This window comes from Salvelinus namaycush, chromosome 14 (assembly GCF_016432855.1).
Source record: "Salvelinus namaycush isolate Seneca chromosome 14, SaNama_1.0, whole genome shotgun sequence".
Taxonomy (NCBI): Eukaryota; Metazoa; Chordata; class Actinopteri; order Salmoniformes; family Salmonidae; genus Salvelinus; species Salvelinus namaycush.
The window spans coordinates 19,298,890-19,316,315 of NC_052320.1; the positions used below are offsets into that span (position 1 = coordinate 19,298,890).

Consider the following 17,426-nt stretch of genomic DNA (forward strand, 5'->3'; position numbering starts at 1 on the left):
CTGTTAGTGGAATTATATACTATTCTATGGAAATACATGGTTGTAAGTCTAGTTACACAGAAACTTACAGGGACCCCGTGAGACATGAGGGTGTTGGGGTTCATGATGGTGACCAGCTGGTGGAGGAGGTCAGGCTGAATCTGAAACAGCTCTGGAGCCAGTTTCTTCATCACAGCCTCAAGCTGTTCTGCAGCAAAGCCAGGTGCTCCATACCACGTCTTCGGCTCCCCCCTTTCACAAACAAATACAGAGCTTGATTCAGGAACATCATGCAAACAAAGCATTTAAAGTGAAATTCTAAACGTAAATAGTGTCTTGACTCCATACAGAAAATGTGGAAAACAAAATAGCAATGATCATAAGCAAAATGGTGCGTTATGATTGTATGTAACTACTTCATTTTTTTATTTCAACATCCCTAAACAAACATCAGTACCAGTGCAGGTAGTTGATGGAGTAGCTCCAGTGGTCCTCGATGTGCCAGCAGAAGGAGGAAAAGCACATGCCTACATAGAGCCAAGGTAGAGTCATCCCACAGATGTCTGCTGTGACATGAGTCAACACTGACGGGTCCATCATCGCCATGTTGTTCAGGTTCCAGCCACACTTCAGGTACATCTGCAAGACATCATGGGAAAGAAAGCATTTTGAGCATTAAAAAAAAAACAACGTTTTATTCCGATACAATGGTACATTGACAAGCCATGAGATTGAACAAAAAGTTTAGCCATTTTATCCTGAGTCTACTGTGTGATATACTATATTGGTTTGGTTAGTCATTCATTTGAATACAGGTGCCTACCTCATCCTTTTCTGAAACCTTAAATCTTCCATTCCTGATGGGGAATCCGCTCCCAAACTCCTTGGAGGCTATATCCGCTCCATACTCCACTGTGACGTCCTCCTCGATGGTGCTCACCAAGCGCCAGAACTCTTTTTCCACCAACTCTGTGGGAACCATCTGAAACAAATGCACAATTAAATGCAGGGGCGGACTAGGACTAGAAATCGGCCCTGGCATTTCTAAAACCGGCCCATTCCCCCCCATGCGGGGAAGAAGAAAAAAATCTTCGAGGCCCCCATTATTAGCCAAATAATGATCACTTTGTAAAAAAAAGAAAAACTGAAGCTAGACAGGCCCACTGGGTTAACAAATGGACCAGCCCATCTGGCATTTGCCCAAAATGCCAGATGGCCAATCCCTGATGAAATGTTAAAAATGCTATTTCATATTCCATTTATGACAGTTGTGAATAAATTAAAACAGGTCAAAATTCTTAGAACTTCCTTGATGATTAGACATGTTCTACTTACATGAACTGGCATGTTGAAGTAATCAGATTTGAAGGAGTCTGCCATTTCACCAAAAGCCCGCAAAGAGTAGTCCCTGTATGCCTGCTCAAAACCAAATGCCTCCTGAGGTTTGCTGCACTCCTATTCAAAATAAACAACAAGGGGTAGAAAGCACACCTGAATAACAGTTTTATTTTCACAGACAAACAAAGGTATTATGTATACATAAGAGCTGAACACATTCATATCATACATTCACAGAAGCCAGTACAGATTGACTGTGAAGTGTAAATGTGGTTATTGGTGTGATGAGGTGAAAAGACATCACTACTCACTTGAGCCAGGCACTTGGGGCACCTCCAGTCTCCTTTGGGGACGTCGTTTAGAGGGGGTATGAGACAGAAGGTGTGGTAACTGTCGTCACAGCCATCACACAACAGAAGACGATCCTCGTCACTCCCGCTGCCACACACCAGACAAATATACAGGTCCACCTACAGAACAGAGGAGGGAAGAAGGGCTTTGTTCCAGTCGTTCCTGAGAGAAGCATTCTCTTCACTCCAGTTAATACACAACGAATGAACTATATAATACCAACAGAACCATCTATAAAAAACATGACACATTCTTGAAGTGGAATAACCAAAGGATCTACAATTCAACTTTTTAAAAAACCTATATGCTGCACAAAAATGTATAAAACGTGTTCTGGTATAAAGATGCAATAATGTTGATAATCCATTTAGAGTATTCTCTCTCATCCAAAGAATGGATCAAATAAATCCACACTTACTACATTCACTGCAGGAGGTGGGACATCAAGACTGGGTTTTTTCTTATATCGAGACTTGTTTTCATCTGCCTCGCTCACCGGCTCAATGGGTTCCTGTTTCACTAGAATGGGAATTTCTTTTTCTGCAAAGAAAAATGACTTATGATGAGCATAATGAGGAACACCAGATGATTTAACTCATGAATGACCCATGGTGCATCATACTCCCTAGCCCAAATATCACACACTACGCTCCAAAATGCACACTAGTGTACATATTAATATACATTGCTTGATTCTAAATGGTATACAAGTATATGGATATTGGCACCGATCACAAATATTGTTTTAACTCTTCTGTGGTTAAAGTAAAGCCTTGTTGGTACTGACCTGGCTCGGGCTTGGCAACAAAGGAGCCCATCCTCCTCCTCAGATTTGGTCTGTTCTCACAGGGTTTAGTTCCTGGTTCGATCTTCACACAACCGGACTGTGAGTGGAAATAGAGTTCTAGTTAACTACTCTAATTACCACTAATGATGTTACAAAGTTGATATGCAATAGAGAGCAGTGATGTGCCAATGCTTTCATGAATAATTACGATAACACACAAGGCTTTAAGCTAATTACACTCCATTTTGTGACTTAAGGATTTGAAGGAGATAGAGTAAGGTAGTTGGTTACAGGGTAGTTTCTGCAATCTGAATTACTGGGTTTATGAGGAGTTCTTCTGACAAGTGTGTGAGGCTCTGTTCGACAAGAGCATCCACCTCAGCTCTCATCCGCTTTGCTCTGCGGGCGCTGTTGCAGCAGGACTCGGCTGGCTGGACAAACTGCTGCCTCTCGGCCAGGTCATGGGGTTTGTACTCCTTGTCACTTGTGTCAAGTGGCAGGGTTGGCTTCTGGACAAACTGCAGGCATAGGCACCATAGGATAGGAACATTAGTGATATCATATACAATGTAATGTTATACAATAGACATGCAGTTAATCCATTACATATGTAGACGAAACATACAAACAACAATAGACATGGCACACATGCCTATGGCAGCAAGGACACCCAGACTATGTCAGCGGTGCACAGACAAAGCACAATGAGACCATTTGAAACAAACAATGGTCTGTAACATTTCTGTGTAACCAAAAACTCCAGACTATGCCATAACCACCATAGACATGTGCCATTTTTTTTATTCTTAGATAATAACCTTGAGGCAGCCATACCGTGTCAAGTTCAGGGGCAGACACTAAACGCATCAGCTTGGAAGCAAGCTCTGGTGCCTAAAGCAAGAGAGAGCTTGCAAAGTTAACAACAAAGACCCAATCTATATTGACTCAGTACGCTTTCTCTGCAGTTTTCAATCCATTTATTCAATATTGAAAATTATCCTCACATTAGACAAACATACGGTACTTCCACAATAACAGCAGTAGAACTATGGTTGAACAGTGCTTAACTTGCCTACAGATGAGCCAGCCAAGCGCTTAACACAGCATTAGCTAGTGCATAAAGCCCTGAGTACAATATGAACAGACAGACAGACAGATTAACCATGAGTGTTAGGGCATTTGTCCAACTTACCAGGAGGTTAGCTCCACTCTGGAAGAGGTTGTAGGGGTAGAGGATTCTCTCATAGTGCGACCGTAGGTGAGAGCCCACAGCCTTGCCAGGAGCAAAGCCCATCTTAAGTGCAATCGCCGTCCATCGTCTGTTGCGACACACAATATCAAATCCACCCTCATCTGCAACATTCTGAAATAAAATGTGTCAAAGTTAATTATAGTCAGTGGATGCTGTTAAATACTATTTAAGATGTAATAAATGCATAGTAGTTTGAAACAATACTAAAACACCCAACCTTGTTGAGTTGATAAAGGTCCAATATCTTCCTTTCCACATGAGGAATCTTCAGAGAACACCCCTGCAACTCCCAGAACTTTGCAATCTTGTCCAAGAAGTTAAGCTTGACCCTGGTCTGTGCCTAGGAAAGGGGAACATACACTAGGTGATATCTAACAGTCACTGTAGGAATTGAAATGTAGAAAATCACAGAGGTGATAATCAGTCTCCTGACTCAGCAATGTGATGCAACAAACAAATATTTGCGAACTGAAAAGACAAGATTTCTGCTGACCGACTCCTGCACAAGCAACCTTTGACCTTCCTTTCACTAAAGCTTCTGAAAAGGGTGATTAATAATGGTAAGCACAACAGCAACCTTCAGTGCTTCGTCAACTACACAATTGCATTGACCGAGACCCTGACCAATCAGTTCTATTCCCCTCTATAGGCCTGGGTTTCAAAGGGATGCATACTGCATATCATCAAGGGTATTGTATATGGAAACTAAGACCTAGGTTACACATAATACAAAGTGACCTCCTTACCTCCAGTTCATTGAGCCTCTGTATCCGAGGAGTGAAGTGCAGTCTGTCAACATTACATGCAAATGGTGGCTGCCAGCCCTGTGAGCATACAACAACAACTTATTAGAATTTGCATTCCTTAGCACACATATCATAAAATGGCCTATTGTCAGTGTTGGGGAAGCTACTCTGAAAATATAGTTTACCAAGCTTCCAATTACTGGAAGAAATTAAGCTACACTAAATATACTCTTAAGAAAAATATAGTTTACTTAACTGAAGTTACTTTGAAAAAGTAGCTCACTACATCCAAACTACTTAGTGATAAATTACCATCTCTCAATTTGAAAAGTCATAGACTACAAATTGCAAGACAGATCACTCTGGAGTCAGATGTTAACAGAACGTGTAATTTTTTTTTTTTTTAAATATATATATCTTCAAGTGAGAATTGGGCAGGTCTGAAACTGAAAAAGTAAGTGAATTATTGCCTACTTCACCCATATTTTATTTTAGCAAAAAAAAGTAGTGTGTAGTTCCAGTAGTTGGCTACATCGCTACATTGCAAAAAGTTAACTACTAAAAACCGTACCAAGATTTAAATTTAGTTCAACTACCACTAAGCTACTGCAAAATGTAGTTAAATTACTAGCTGAAATACACATAGTTCACTAAATTATACAAAGTGTACCACATCTACCCAGCAGTATGGGGACATCTTACAATAAACCAGTCATTGTCCCATATGGAACACCTGTCAGTAACAGATGTTTAGCCTACAAGTCTGTGAGTCTGTCTATGGGTGTACTGTTGTCACTGAGTTACATCAAAATCAACAAAAACGCTTTACATTGGCAGGACCTAAGTCAATTGGCTTTATGTAGGGTAGATGGAGTCTCTTTGAAAGGAGGTATTGCAGACATGTAGGATTATTTTAATTTAACATATAAATAGGTCAAGGTACTTTTGCCCCTTCAATATAATTAGTTATTTAGGGTTACAATATAAGCATTGTAGAGCATACAACACGATTGATTTATTATCTTAAAAAAACACTAGCCTAACTAACATCACCAACAAAATGGCCAGATGGAACTCAACAGCTCCGGTTTACCACAAAGCCAACATGGAGGACAACACCCAAAAACTGTCGGGCCTACTGAGTGAACATCCTATTTCACCAGGATATCTCCAGACATCTATCCAATTACTTAGCTATTAACACTCATTTTTGACGCCATTCGATATTGATTGATAGTTATAACCAATAATGTATGCGTTATGAGTTATGTCTATTATTAACTTATGGATTACTTCTTTCTTTGGTTATTAATGGTTTTTGTTTCAGTTTCCAAAAAGGTCAACAGTTAAAAATTATTTTCAGAGAAATCATTTAAGTTTAGGCTAAACCAAACAAGACTAATGAATACAGGTGATCCTTAGTTATGGGTAAGATAGAAGTTTGTCTGAATGACGTCATCAAAAACAACATTCAACAATAAACATCACCCGTCTCCGTAACACTAACCGTACGACTGTTTGGCTTTGGCATTACCAGTGATACATAGTCAAATTTCAAAAGTTTTCCTGTTATTAAAAATGTCTATTGTTTTCTCCCCTGACGACAAAACTAGCCAATTTAAGCAAGCTAGCTAGACATTAATTCCCACCTGCCAGTCCAGTTAGCTACTGTAACGTTGATGGACCATGTCAGTCTGTAGCTAGCTAATGTTATGTAAATTTACATTTTATTTATTGAAACGCTGTTTTAGGTAATACTAGCGATGGCTAGTTTGTCATTTTTTACACTAAACTGGTAGATTTCGCTGACGGTCATTGTGCCAGATATTGCTAGTTTGATCAGTCGCTAGCGAAAGATAAATCTCACGACTCGTTCAAATCAGTTAGCTAGCTAGCTTGCCGGTGTTGTACCGATTCGTTTTCAGTTAAGCACAAAGATACATTTTCACCAACGTTTCCTGTTGCTACACAAATACACTCCGCTGGTCAGGTAGCTAGCTAATGTTATTAAAAACTAGCTAGATTATGTAGCTAGCTAAATAAACATTTGAATGATACACAAAAGAATCCGCAAAAAAACCTTAATCCGCCATGTTGAAAATGTCCCTTTAAACCCCCCAGTGTATGGTAGATGTCAGTCTTCTCGTTGTTAAAATGGTTTTAAAGATTCAGTTGAACCATTCAGCAACTAGACCACACTTACCGGAGGCGGGCGGACCTTACAAATGCCAGTTTTTTCCGCAATTGGACGGATCTTATTTATAAAAGCAAAAGGATCGGCAAATTCCTCCCAGCTTGGTTCGAAGACTGGGCACTCCGGAGGTGGCTTGAACTCGTCCGGCCGAGGCTGGGTCATCTTCGTGGTCCAATCTTAGAGCTCAAACACAGGTAGGCTGATCACAACAATGTCACCTTGCTATGATCTGTCGGGAGGTCTATCCTTCTAATTTTCCAATGTCAGGTTCTCCAGAAGGCAATCGGGATCAACATACGAGGCAGTTCAGTCAAACACACGCACAGCGAAACGAATGTTGTAAGGCAGTGACTACATCCGCCTAAAAAAGTAGATACCATTTAGTTTTTCTAAAACCTCTTTTTGTTTGCAAACTCATTTCTATGACCTTAGAAATCAACCCTACTTCATGTTAGACATTTTAAATCAATATAAATTACAGGATTTTATTACATGGATTGTGATTGTGATTACTCTAAGATATAGTTCTAAAATTATTCCAATATTTCATGCACACATGAATATATAAATATGCAAATACACGTTTGTTTTGACACACCATTGTGTTTAATTTAGTATATAATTTACACAGAATTATGTAATGTTGAAAAAGATGGAGTACATTATATATACAAAAGTATGTGGACACCCGTTCAAATTAGTGGATTTGGCCAATTTAGCCACACCCGTTGCTGACAGGTGTATAAAATCAAGCACAGAGCCATGCAATCTCCATAGACAAATATTGGCAATAGAATGGCCTTACTGAAGAGCTCAGTCAATCAAATCTATTTATAAATCCCTTTTTACATCAGCCGATGTCACAAAGTGGTCTACAGAAACCCAGTCTAAAACCCCAAACAGCAAGCAATGTAGATGTAGAAGCATGGTGGCTAGGAAAAACTCCCTAGAAAGGCAGGAACCTAGGAAGAAACCTAGAGAGGAACCAGGCTCTGAGCACAGCCAGTCCTCTTCTGGCTGTGCCGGGTGGAGATTATAACAGTACATGGCCAAGATGTTCATACATTCATAGATGACCAGCAGGGTCAAATAATAATAATCACAGTGGTTGTAGAGTGTGCACCAGGTCAGCACCTCAGGAGTAAATGTCAGTTGGCTTTTCATAGACGATCATTCAGAGTTAGAGACAGCAGGTGCGGTAGAGAGAGAGTCGAAAACAGCAGGTCCGGGACAAGGTTGCACGTCCGGTGAACAGGTCAGGGTTCGACAGAACAGTTGAAACAGGAGGAGCAGCAGCACGACCAGGTGGACTGGGGACAGTGACTTTCAATGTAGCACCGTCATAGTATGCCACCTTTACAACAAGTCAGTTCGTCAAATGTCTGCCCTGCTAGAGCTTCCACGATCAACTGTAAGTGCTGTTATTGTGAGGTGAAGTGGAAACATTAAGGAGCAACAACGGCTCAGCCGTGAAGTGGTAGGCCACACAAGCTCACAGAATGGGACTGGCGTGTGCTGAAGCGTGCAGCACGTAAAAAGCATCTGTCCTCGGTTAAAACACTCACTACCGAGTTCCAAACTGCCTCTGGAAGCAACGACAGCACAATAACTGTTTGTTGGGAGCTTCGTGAAATGGGTTTCCAAAGCCAAGCAGCCGCACACAAGCCTAACATCACCATGCAAAATGCCAAGCGCTAGCTGGAGCGGTGTAAAGCTTGTTGCCATTGGACTCTGGAGCAGTGGAAACGCGTTCTCTGGTGTGATGAATCACACTTCACCATCTGGCAGTCTGACGGACGAATCTGGGTTTGGCGGATGCCAGGAGAACGCTACCTTCCCCAATGCATAGTGCCAACTTTAATGATTGGTGGAGGAGAAATAATGGTCTGGGGCTGTTTTTTATGGTTTGGGCTAGGCCCCTTAGTGAAGGGAAATCTTAACGCTACAGAATACAATGACATTCTAGACGATTCTGTGCTTCCAACTTTGTGGCAACAGTTTTTTATTTTTCAATTGAACCTTTATTTAACTAGGCAAGTCAGTTTGGGGAAGGCCTTTTTCTGTTTCAGCATGACAATGCCCCCGTGCACAAAGCAATGTCCATACAGAGATGGTTTGTCAAGATCGGTGTGGAAGAACTTGACTGACCTGCACAGAGCCATGACCTCAACCCCATTGAACACATTTGGGATGAATTGGAACCCGACTGCAAGCCAGGCCTAATCACCCAACATCAGTGCCCGACCTCACAAATGCTCTTGTGGCTGAATAGAAGCAAGTCTAAATATACTTAAGTATATCAAAAGTAAAAGTATGAATCAATTCAAATTCCTTATATTAATCAAAGCAGATGGCACCATTTTCTTATTTTTAAAATTTACGGATAGCCAGGGGCACACTCCAACACTCAGACATAATTTATAAAAGATGAATTTGTGTTTAGTAAGTCTGCCAGATCAGAGGCAGTAGGGATGACCAGGAATGTTCTCGTGATAAGTGCGAGAATTGGACCATTTTCCTGTCCTGTTAAGCATTCAAAATGTAACGAGTACTTCTGGGTGTTATGGAAAATGTAGGGAGTAAAAAGCACATTATTTTCTTTAGGAATGCAGTAAAGTAAAAGTTGCCCAAAATATAAATAGTAAAGATACTCCAAAAAATGACTTAAGTAGTACTTTAAAGTATTTCTACTTAAGTACTTTACAACACTGCATACCATAACCCTACCGTCACCATGGGGCACTCGGTTCACAACGTTGACATCAGCAAACCGCTCACCCACACAAAGGACGTACATGTTGGTCTCATGTTTCTTAGGCTGAAATAAAAGATCCCAGAAATGTTCCATATGCACAAAAGGCTTATTTCTCCTATATTTTGTGCACAAATTTGTTTACATCCCTGTTAGTGGGCATTTCACCTTTGCCAAGATAATCCATCCAACTGACAGGTGTGGCATATCAGAAGCTGATTAAACAGCATGATCATTACACAGGTGCACCTTGTGCTGGGGGACAATAAAAGGTCACTCTAAAATGTGCAGTTTTGTCACACAACACAATGCCACAGATGTCTTAAGTTTTGAGGGAGTGTGCAATTGACAGGCTGACTGCAGGAATGTTCACCATAACTGTTGGCAGAGAATTTAATGTTCCTTTCACTACCATAAGCCGCCTCCATTTTTGTTTTAGAGAATTTGGCAGTATGTCCAACTGGCCTCACAAGCACAGACCACGTGGACCCATGCCAGGCCAGGACCTCCACATCTGTCTTCTTCACCTGCGGGATGGTTTGAGACCAGTCACCTTTACAGCTGATGAATCTGTGGGTTTGCACAACCAAAGAATTTCTGCACAAGCTGTCAGAAACCGTCTCAGGGAAGTTCATCTGTGTGCTCGTCGTCCACACCAGGGACTTGACCTGACTGCAGTTCGGCGTCGTAACCGACTTCAGTTTGCAAATTCTCACCTTCGATGGCCACTGGCACGCTGGAGAAGTTTGCTCTTCATGGATGAATCCTGGTTTCAACTGCATGGTGTCATGTGGGCGAGCGGTTTTCTGATGTCAACGTTGTGAACAGAGTGCCCCTGGTGGAGGTGAGGTTATGGTATGGGCAGACATAGTCTATGGACAACGAGCACACTTGCATTTTATTGATGGCAATTTGAGATACCGTGACGAGAACCTGAGGCCCATTGTCGTGCCATTCATCTGCCGCCATCACTTCATGTTTCAGCATGATAATGCACGGCCCCGTGTCGCAAGGATCTGTTCACAATTCCTGGAAGCTGAAAATGTCCCCGTTCTTCCATGGCCTGCATACTCACCAGATAAAGTATGTAACCCATTGAGCATGTTTGTGATGCTCTGGATCAACGTGTACAACAGCGTGTTCCAGTTCCCGCCAATATCCATCAACTTCGCAAAGCCATTGAAAAGGAGTGGGACAACATTCCACAGGCCACAATCAACAGCCTGGTCAACTCTATGCGAAGGAGATGTGTCGTGCTGCATGAGGCAAATTGTGGTCACATCAGATACTGACCTGTTTTCTGATCCATGCCCCTATCTTTTTTTTAAGGTATCTGTGACCAACAGATGCCTATCTGCATTCCCAGTCATGTGAAATCCATAGATAGGGCCTAATGAATTTATTTCAATTGACCGATTAACTTATATGAACTGTGACACAATAAAATCTTTGAAATTGTTGCATGTTGCGTTTATATTTTTGTTCGGTGTAGCTGAAACGAGCCACTTACGATTTCCCACATGCCCGTTCTGGACTTCTGCCACATCAAAGCGTGCACACGGTTTTCGTGACGTTGTCAGCAAACCCATCTATAGTATTCTCTCAAATGATACTCCTCGCTTCCTCTCTCCTAGTCTCTTTCTCCAATGGGTTTTGAGAAGGAGACGAAGGAGGACGGCAGATATATGCATTGAGATCTTCCCATTGTTTACTACCGCGGATGGATATTTTCAGGTGACTCCACGACTGCCGGAACTTGTTCTTTAAATAGCCCCGATGGAGTATTTTGATTGGATGTGGCCACTGAGTGGGCGAGCACTGAGGGGTTTGTAATCATGCATGATACATTGTAACAGTTTTGAGGCTAGTCACAAATGATAACGTTAGCGATCTTCGGTAGGCTATGCGCTCCACGGTAATGATCCATAGACCAGTAGCAACATTCATCAGCTCACTGAATGCAACCAGCAATGGATTACTGTTTATTATAAACTCATAATATACTGTTAGTAAACTAAATATAATCCCTTAATAAATTATTAGTGAAACAGAACATGTCACCAGAATGTGGGTGACGTTATACAGTCTACTCCAGGTTGAGCTTGGCCCAGCTGTAACATGTCCTTCATCATGAATTTCAATGAAATATGCAGAGAAAAATATCTTGCGCAATATTGTACACAGACGGACTTTATTCAGAAGCTGAAAGCCATTGCGATTGCAAAACATGGCACTTTGGAATTGACACATTAACAGGGCGTTATTAAACAAGTGTATTTGGCTGTCCATATGTTTTTTACAACTTGTTTTAGTTCAGCGCAGAGAGATACAACAATGAATTGTTACAAATAGAAAGAATACAAAGAAGACGGAATTATACATTTTTAATAGACAGGTAGGAGATCATGGTTCTTTGGTTCTTAATATTCCTCGCCTGCTTCATCATCATCAGATTCTGTGCTTGTTCTGCCCAGCTCTTCATAATCCTTCTCCAGACAAGCCAGGTCTTCTCTGGCCTCAGAGAACTCTCCCTCCTCCATGCCCTCACCTACATACCAATGCACAAAGGCACGTTTGGCATACATGAGGTCAAACTTGTGGTCCAAACGAGCCCAGGCTTCAGCAATGGCAGTGGTGTTGCTCAGCATGCACACAGCCCTCTGGACTTTAGCTAGATCACCTCCAGGTACGGCAGTTGGGGGCTGATAGTTGATCCCAACCTGATTAGATAGAATAAGAAAAATAAATCAATTACCCCTTAGACCGAGAACGAAATATAGTACTTATCTATTGCAATATAAACCATATGCGGGAGGCAATTATGTTCCTTACCTTGAAACCGGTGGGGCACCATTCCACAAACTGGATGGAACGTTTGGTCTTGATATTTTGAATGGCAGCATTCACATCTTTGGGCACCACATCTCCACGGTACAGCATACAGCAGGCCATGTACATGCCATGGCGAGGGTCACACTTGACCATCTGATTGGATGGCTCGAAACAGGCAGTGGTGATCTCAGAGACGGTCAGCTGCTCATGGTAAGCCTTCTCAGCGGAAATGATGGGCGCGTAGGTGACCAGGGGGAAATGAATGCGGGGGAATGGGACTAAATTGGTCTGGAACTCTGTGAGGTCAACATTCAACGCACCATCAAATCGTAGGGATGCAGTGATGGAGGAAACAATCTGACCGATCAATCTGTTGAGATTGGTGTAGGATGGACGCTCAACGTCCAGGTTGCGGCGACAGATGTCATAGATGGCCTCATTGTCCACCATGAAGGCACAGTCGGAGTGATCCAGGGTGGTGTGGGTGGTCAGAATGGAATTATATGGCTCAACCACAGCTGTGGACACTTGGGGAGCTGGGTAGATGGCAAACTCCAGCTTGGACTTCTTGCCGTAGTCAACAGACAGGCGCTCCATTAGCAGAGAGGTGAAACCAGAGCCGGTGCCTCCTCCGAAGCTGTGGAAGATGAGGAATCCTTGCAGCCCTGTGCACTGGTCAGTCTAGGGAGAAAAACTATTTATCAACACTAGGGATGCACAATATATTGGCCTTAGCCAATATATTTTATATTAGCCTATATTATTAATATATTACGACTCAAATCCTTCCTTTGACTGTATGACAAAGATCAGGTCTTAATGTGATACTTACCATTTTACGGATACGCTCCAGGACCCCGTCAATGATCTCCTTCCCCACGGTGTAGTGTCCACGGGCGTAGTTATTGGCTGCATCCTCCTTTCCAGAGATGAGCTGCTCAGGATGGTAGAGCTGCCTGTACATCCCAGTCCTGACCTCATCTGGGGGGAAAACAATTACTCTTCAAGAAATATAGGACATCAACAGGAAATGTCACCTGAATTACCACAATTGTTGATTTACCCTTGGTTCCCAGTACTGTGCTCAGATTCTTTTGTAGTCTGTAAAGCTGTACTTTGCGTCTTCCAGCAGCGTAATGTAGATGCACCATTTTCAGTGGCGTAAAGTAACTAAGTAAAAATACTTTGAAGTACTACTTAAGTAGTTTTTTGGGGTATCTGTACTTTACCTTGCTATTTCTATTTTTGACTACTTTTACTTTCACTCCTCTACATCCTAAAATAAAGATGTACGTTTTACTCCTGATACATTTTCCTTGACACCTAAAAGTACTCATTACATTTCGAATGCTCAGGCAGGACAACAATATAGTCCAATTCACGTACCTATCAATATAGCATGTTCTCATCCCTTCTGCCTCTGATCTAAAGGACTCACTAAATCAATATAATACGTTTGTAAATTACGTCCGAGTGTTGGAGTGTGCCTCTGGCTGTCCGTTATTTAAACGAAACAAGAAAAGTATGACAATTGTCTACTTTTTCCACCACTGACCATTTTAACAATCAGGATTTCTAGTATTTATTAATGTGCCATAGTAACACTTGTAGATGTGTTACAGTGGAGTTAGTGTTTTGCTTAATGCACACTACTTACCATATACTGTAGCTTATCAGCAGCCCCACCATATTATGTAACATGAATTTAATTATTTATTACTTGGCAAGGGCTACTGCAGCCAACTTGTCTGTACTTTGGAGCAGCATATGCTGTGTGTGGGCTTTCTTTATTCGTTCATTTTATTTGTTGTTGGCCCAGTTGTTATTGTTGTGAAAGTTTGGGGTGTGTATCATTAACAAACATTTAATTTATTCAACATTTTAAGATGCACTATGCAGAAATCATTCCGCCATTTCCTGGTTGCTAAAATTCTAATAGTTTGCCTAATTTCAGTTTGTGACAAAACAAGCAAGTATAGAGTAGATAATCATTATACCATCTAAACCGCTGTGAAATATATTTTCCATAACTAAAAATATTGTATTTTTAGCTGTTTGAAACTGGTGTACAAAACCAAAAGTAAATGACGCAAAAACTAAAGTAAAAATTGGGAAGCACAGAAATGCCGCACATGCAACAGAGCTACCGCTTCCTAGACTTGCGTTCAATGAGAATGACAGATCTACAACTCACATTTCTATGTTAATTTTGTTGGGTCGCCCAAAAAGTTACATATTGCAGCTTTAACTTAAACTTTATTTTCATCTTTGTATCAATATTATACACCACCACTTACCAATTACAGCTGGCTAGGTCCACAAACACAGCACTTTCTACAAGCTTTCCTGAGTCACGCTCACTGAAGAAAGTGTAAAAAGGGGTCATCACCACCACCACCAATGGTCTTGTCGTTTGAATACCATACTCCATCCAGCACAGGTCCCCGCCCGCATGAATTCATTCCCAATTAGCACTCCTGTCTGGCCCATGAGGATGGATATGCATTTACACTACACATGTGTAATCACACACACACGAAACATGGATGATGGATGGCGAGAAAGAGGAGAATAAAACAAAAGGTTACAATTGACTTTGCTTACCAACCACCGTTGGCTCCAGGTCCACAAATATGGCCCTGGGAACATGGCGGCCAGAACTTCCGGTGTGGAAAAAAGTGTTGAAGGGGTCAGTCCGGGAATTAGGCCCCTGGTCCTCTTCATTGAACACTCCGTCAGGCCCCACACCGTGTTCCAAGCAGAAGAGTTCCCAGCATGCATTGCCCGTCTGAACGCCTGCCTGGCCCACGTGTATGGAGATACACTCTCTCTGTTGGCCAAAAACAACAGCTCGACTACTTTCTGTTCTTCAAACAGTCTGTCTGAAGTGGAAAATACACAAACAGCAAAGCCCATTTTACCCAGATACTGTAAATCTGACTATATCAACACACAACAGTACAAGGAATTAAAGTACGCTGACATGTAGGATTTATTATTAACAACATTCCTGTATGTTATTTTTTCTAATTTAGCTGGTTGTTACAGCTCAGTAAGCACAGTCATAACTGAAGAGGGCTGAATTAAATGTTGATCGAAAAGGGCAAACCAGAAATAGATCAATCTAGGGAAAAATCTACATGTATCCATTACCACATGGTTCAAGTCATTAAAGGTGATGCCAAAAGTAGAGAGCAATACAGTGGCTCCAAATTTAAAGTAACCGTGTCACTCTAAATAATGATTCTAAAGGTCCTGAACTCAAATAAGGTCAAAGGGTTTATTCCTTTGATGGTCAGTTTCCCACACACAAATTGACCCTAGTGCTGGACTAAACTCAGGGGGATTTTTTTAGTCCAGGACTAGGCTTAATCTCTCTGGGAAACTGTACCAAAGTGTTTATAAGAAATCTGCCAGACACATGTTTTAGCATGTCCAGATTTGTAGTCTTGGCTCTGGATCCCAGGGGGAGGGGATTCTAGGTTCTCAACAAGGTGGTTATCAACTGACATTTGAAAAGCAAGTGGCATCTGTAAAATGTAACACTAAAATGCTGTGTAATAACACATTGTCACAAAGAAAAATAGAACTCCTAAATCGTGAATAGAAAGTAAATTATTGTATGAGGATGACAGGAAAGGGGCTTCGCATGCTTGTTATACTTTGAATGGCTGATTCTTGAGAAAGCAAATGGCCTCTCTTTGGTAATCATGCATTGGCCCATAGACTGTACACTAGCCTACATTTTCCTTTATGTACACAATTGGTATAGGAAGATAGTGTATCACGACATTGCTTTCCTAGACTCTTGCCTAAATATAGGTAAAGTAGGCTAATGTTTTAACAAAATCATTTGCCATTTGAAGGTTAAAAACTTCATGAAAGTTTGTCAAGCATGTGACCCAACCAACTGCGTCTGCCCCATACCATCCACCTATCTACTTCTTCACCAAGGCTCAACAGATTCCTAGGATTCCTCTCTTGCAGCCACAGTATGCATTCCCGCACATACTGTATTACATTGTTATAATAACGTAGTAACAAACGATAAACTTTATAAACAGATACATTCAAACGGAATGGATAGATGGTAGGACCAGGTTGAGGTTATGGACATAAGGCAATAAAAAGCTGAATGTTTTTCATTTTTCAAAGGAAACATGTCAAATCGTCGAGTAAAGGTTGGTCTAAATTTTCAGACTGCGTTAACATTACATTTGCCAATGAGGATGGCAAATATTAACAATAACACCGACATGGGGAAAATTTACTTCCCGTATTTAGGATTTCAATGCAAAAAGTAAAAAATTAAGAAGTTATGTAAATTGCGCACATACCATTTCCCCTGTCAAGATTCAGATGATTGAAGACGCGTAAAAACGGTTGAATTTTTTTAATTCTCAACATACAGTAAAGGCGCAAAAACTTTTGCTCCAGCTCCGTCGACAAAGACGAGTTACGTGTCTCCGCCAACACAGCAATGTCATGCACCAGTTGAATGCGAGGGGTGCTTTTATAGCCTGGGTCTGCGATGCACACCGCCCACACACTACTGAAATACCTGAGCTCTCTAGTCGAATTGTCATTGGATCCCAGTAGTGATGTGACATTTAAAAAAATGTGATGTTAGTGAACGCTCAACATTATTTTAATATATGTGATTTGGTTCATACTCCACCTACAGTACCAAAAGTTTGGACACACCTACTCATTCAATGTTTTTTTTTCTTTTAAGAACAGCTCAAATAAGCAAAGATAAATGACAGTCCATCATTATTTTAAGACATGAAGGTCAGTCAATGTGGAACATTTCAAGAACTTTGAATGTTTCTTTAAGTGCATTTGCAAAAACCATCAAGCGCTATGATGAAACTGGCTCTCATGAGGATCGCCAATGGAAAAGAAGAGCCAGAGTTAACTCTGCTGCAGAGGATAAGTTCATTAGTTACCAGCCTCAGAAATTGCAGCCCAAATAAATGCTTCACAGAGTTCAAATAAGACACATCTCCAAATCAACTGTTCAGAAGAGACTGCGTGAATCAGGCCTTCATGGTCAAATTGCTGCAAAGAAACCACACCTGCTTAGGTGGTGACAAGGTCTGTGATTTATTTAGAATTCAAGGCACACTTAACCAGCATGGCTACCACAGCGATACACATCCCATCTGGTTTGTTTTGTGGGACTATCATTTGTT

General features: G+C 41.4%; 2 protein-coding genes across 6 annotated transcripts in view; both read right to left on the minus strand.

The window, feature by feature from the left end:
- LOC120059241 (lysine-specific demethylase 5B-B-like) overlaps positions 1-6,977 on the minus strand; it is a 37,932-nt gene extending 30,955 nt beyond the window's left edge. The window contains exons 1-13 of one of the 3 annotated variants that reach the window (XM_039008135.1): positions 6,657-6,977; positions 4,454-4,531; positions 3,925-4,047; positions 3,648-3,818; positions 3,290-3,346; positions 2,833-2,973; positions 2,456-2,552; positions 2,087-2,208; positions 1,629-1,787; positions 1,315-1,434; positions 803-961; positions 437-618; positions 69-231 (exon numbers count right to left, since the gene is read on the minus strand). In XM_039008135.1, the coding sequence (XP_038864063.1) occupies positions 69-231; positions 437-618; positions 803-961; positions 1,315-1,434; positions 1,629-1,787; positions 2,087-2,208; positions 2,456-2,552; positions 2,833-2,973; positions 3,290-3,346; positions 3,648-3,818; positions 3,925-4,047; positions 4,454-4,531; positions 6,657-6,809 (1,725 nt within the window). In that variant the 5' untranslated portion in view covers positions 6,810-6,977. Of the gene's footprint in view, positions 1-68; positions 232-436; positions 619-802; positions 962-1,314; positions 1,435-1,628; positions 1,788-2,086; positions 2,209-2,455; positions 2,553-2,746; positions 2,974-3,289; positions 3,347-3,647; positions 3,819-3,924; positions 4,048-4,453; positions 4,532-6,656 lie in introns of those variants that run through there. The other 2 variants (XM_039008134.1, XM_039008137.1) reach the window with 2 other exon arrangements.
- A 4,586-nt stretch (positions 6,978-11,563) lies between these two features.
- On the minus strand, positions 11,564-16,729 carry LOC120059243 (tubulin alpha-8 chain-like). 3 transcript variants are annotated; one of them, XM_039008139.1, is made up of 5 exons: positions 16,569-16,729; positions 14,836-15,061; positions 13,064-13,212; positions 12,232-12,912; positions 11,564-12,119 (listed from the first exon to the last, which is right to left on the minus strand). In XM_039008139.1, exons 1-5 carry the CDS (start codon positions 16,569-16,571, stop codon positions 11,820-11,822), a joined length of 1,359 nt encoding a protein of 452 aa, XP_038864067.1. In that variant the 5' UTR covers positions 16,572-16,729; the 3' UTR covers positions 11,564-11,819. The 3 variants fall into 3 exon arrangements, with proteins under 3 accessions (XP_038864067.1, XP_038864068.1, XP_038864069.1); XM_039008140.1 differs by lacking the exon at positions 16,569-16,729 and adding an exon at positions 14,529-14,712 and having other exon boundaries at positions 14,836-14,951; XM_039008141.1 differs by lacking the exons at positions 14,836-15,061; positions 16,569-16,729 and adding an exon at positions 14,529-14,829.
- Between the last annotated feature and the right edge of the window lie 697 nt (positions 16,730-17,426).